Source organism: Amaranthus tricolor, chromosome 13 (genome assembly GCF_026212465.1).
Source record: "Amaranthus tricolor cultivar Red isolate AtriRed21 chromosome 13, ASM2621246v1, whole genome shotgun sequence".
NCBI lineage: Eukaryota > Viridiplantae > Streptophyta > Magnoliopsida > Caryophyllales > Amaranthaceae > Amaranthus > Amaranthus tricolor.
The window spans coordinates 15210792-15213764 of NC_080059.1; the positions used below are offsets into that span (position 1 = coordinate 15210792).

The following is a 2973-nucleotide window of genomic DNA, read 5'->3' on the forward strand; positions in this document are numbered from 1 at the left end:
CTCGTCTGCAAATAAAGAACTAACCTCACGTTTATTCTACAAAGGTCCAACCTTTTGCTCCTATTTGAAATGAAAAAGCTACCAGGTTATAGCTACCTAGAGTAACATGTTACTCTATCTCATTTAATTGGAAAGTCACATGTCATGTTATAATTGAGTGCCATAATTTTATTTTAAAACTAAAAATACAAAAAAGGACTCTTTTTTTCCCTCCTCTTTCCCTCTCTTTAGTGGCAAATACGTATATATTAGTTACTTAGATTACTAAATAATTATTTACAATTGAATAGTAAAATCTTCACCAAACACCATCTTCTTTGATTTCTTTTTTTTTTTTTTATCTAATGAGGGTTGATTTTGATTTGGTAGCAATTTCAATGATTCAAAAAAAATCTTGTAAGCAATTTTTTTCCAAATTCAATAACATTCTTTTTGATACTCCTTTTTTTCTTATTCCAAGTTACATTTGTTAAACTTTACTGTAATACATGGATTTTTATTATGAGCCTAAGTTAGATTTGTTATTTTTGATGTATGAGAATTAGGGTTGGATTTGGAAATGATTTGTTAATTCTTGCCAGTTCGTTGCTAATTGTTGTTGTGTTATATGAGTTGTTATAGTTGTAGTAAATGTCGATTAGTATTCTTCTCATTGCCATTGCCAATCAATAACAATAGTTAATTAATTTTTTTAAATATTATTTTTAAGATTTTTACAAAGGCGATATGAACAGTTATTAAACATATCTGATTATCTAATTACGAGAAATATTCAAGTTTATTAATTTCTATTTCAATAAAATTAAAAAAATTTACTAACAAAATATAAACTTTGTGTCTTTGTAAGTTTGCTAATAACAATTTTGTTTGTTTGTTCACAAATGAGAGGGACGAAAACCAGAGCATAGTTTATGCATTGACAACACCACATGTCTTCCTAACTTCACCTTGATTACCAGTAAGTACCCCAAGTTTAATCATCTTCGACATAGATGCACTAAAATCTTGAGCAAAAGTTGATCTCTTAGTTTTAATTTGCTGGTAGATGTAGCTCTTAGTCTCAGCATTAGTCAAAAGAGCAGCATCAGAATGGAATAGCCCTTTATTTTGGCTTACCATAACGTAGTAATTTTCATCAAAAACTCTTGGTGTAATCCTATCCAATGGAACAACTGATTGGGTGTCATTTGGATTTGGCGTGCATTTAGTCTTTAAGAATGCAGCATAACTAGGAGACAATGAAGGATCTGTGTCACCTCGTCCCGAGAAATTGTATAGTCGGCTCTGAAAGACGAAGCAGTGACCTTGTCCAATGGTGTGAGAACCTACAAAATCGCAATGAAAATTTTATAGTGGCTGACTTTCAAATATAATAAGAATGTTGTAGTGAAATTGAAACTTACCTAATAAGACTACCAAATCTTTTGTAGTTAGGCCCAATGATGCGAAGTTTTCTTTAAGACTTGAGAAGTTGAAAAATGGAGATGGTAAAAGAGTATCTGCATCTGAAGCCAATGAGATTTTTCCATCCTTTCTACCAAGAGGAACTTCCCAAAAAGGTCCATTTATCTGTAACATGTAATTAAATAACGATAATGCATGTTAATTAAGAAGACATATTCATATACCATCATGCATGAAATGTTTTTTACCGTTCGGATGGCATCTCGAGATGATAAAGCTAATATATCAGCACAAGAAACAACACCAGGACATTGTTTTTCTAGAGCGGACTTGATTGCATTAATGACTTCGTACCCCCTAAGTGTCACGTTGGGAAGAGCTGTCTTCTCCGTTTGGTTGTTGGACTCTGTTGGATCTATTAATACAGAAGCGTCACACCCCTATAAAATTACAACATTTTAAATTTAGAGTAAGTCAAAAATGTCTTGAATACTTAAACCTAAACATGATATAGGAATATAATATTTTATTCGGTAAATTTGCAGTTTTTTTGTTTTTAATATTGTTTTGTAATTATGAAAATTACACGAGAAAACTTGAAATAATATAGGTAGTTAAAGTTGTTTGGGAAAACTTTTAAGTAATACACTAGCATCGAATAAATTATAATGTTAGTAAATGATAAAGAAAGTATTATAGTAGAGGGAATAATAATAGATATACCCTAACAAAACAGTCATGAAAGACCATTCTAAGCAAACCGGGAGCAAAGCCGGGAACATTAGAAATATATTGCTCAGTAATCCTTTTAGCAATGTCCTCGACACCAGGACACGAGTACTTATAATAATCTAAAGACAATTCTTCAGCGTTCGCCATGGCAGATATCATGGCAAGCAACAAAAAGAATGAGAATAACTTTTGAAATATCTTAGTTGTCATTGTAAAAGTTCTTGTAATTTTTTGTTTTTTGTTTGAGTAAATAGAAATGTAATGTAATGGAAGTGTTGTAATTTGTGAGTAGAATGTTTGTGGTTTTATAGTTGAACTCTGGTCTGACTGGATAATGAAGTCAATAATTAATTGATTTCAATTGAAGGCATGCTGGTCAAGGATTATTGAATGAAGTTTGACATTATTAGCTAAATGGTTGATTGTTTTTCCAGTTTGACATTATTGTATGAATATGTAAATGATGACTTGAATCATTCTTATTTGTGGGAAATACCATGTAATCTTTCTAAGTCAATAAAAAGGAAAACTATATTTTGGAATCATCTTATCAAGTTGATCGTTCTTTTTTGAATTTTGTGTTATATTTTATTTATTGTTTCTCCAAAAACTCTTTCTATTTATGTCATAAATTTTGAACATAATTAACCTTGTTTATCCTCATTTTAATATTTTTTTAATGTTAATGGTCACATATGTATTCTACCAACTTTATTTTAACATTTTTATATTACTTATGACCTCTACCCGTTTTTCACAAACTTTATTAAAATACTTTTTGAATAGTATTTGGGGTCGTTATATTATTTCACTAAGTTTATTATAATACTTTTTAAT

The 2973-nt window shown here is 30.0% G+C and overlaps 1 protein-coding gene across 1 annotated transcript; it reads right to left on the reverse strand.

Annotated features, from left to right (window-relative positions):
- Positions 1 to 704: 704 nt before the first annotated feature.
- On the reverse strand, positions 705 to 2409 carry LOC130798616 (peroxidase 27-like). The gene is made up of 4 exons (XM_057661673.1): positions 2128 to 2409; positions 1653 to 1844; positions 1404 to 1569; positions 705 to 1325 (listed from the first exon to the last, which is right to left on the reverse strand). Exons 1-4 carry the CDS (start codon positions 2344 to 2346, stop codon positions 910 to 912), a joined length of 993 nt encoding a protein of 330 aa, XP_057517656.1. The 5' UTR covers positions 2347 to 2409; the 3' UTR covers positions 705 to 909.
- Between the last annotated feature and the right edge of the window lie 564 nt (positions 2410 to 2973).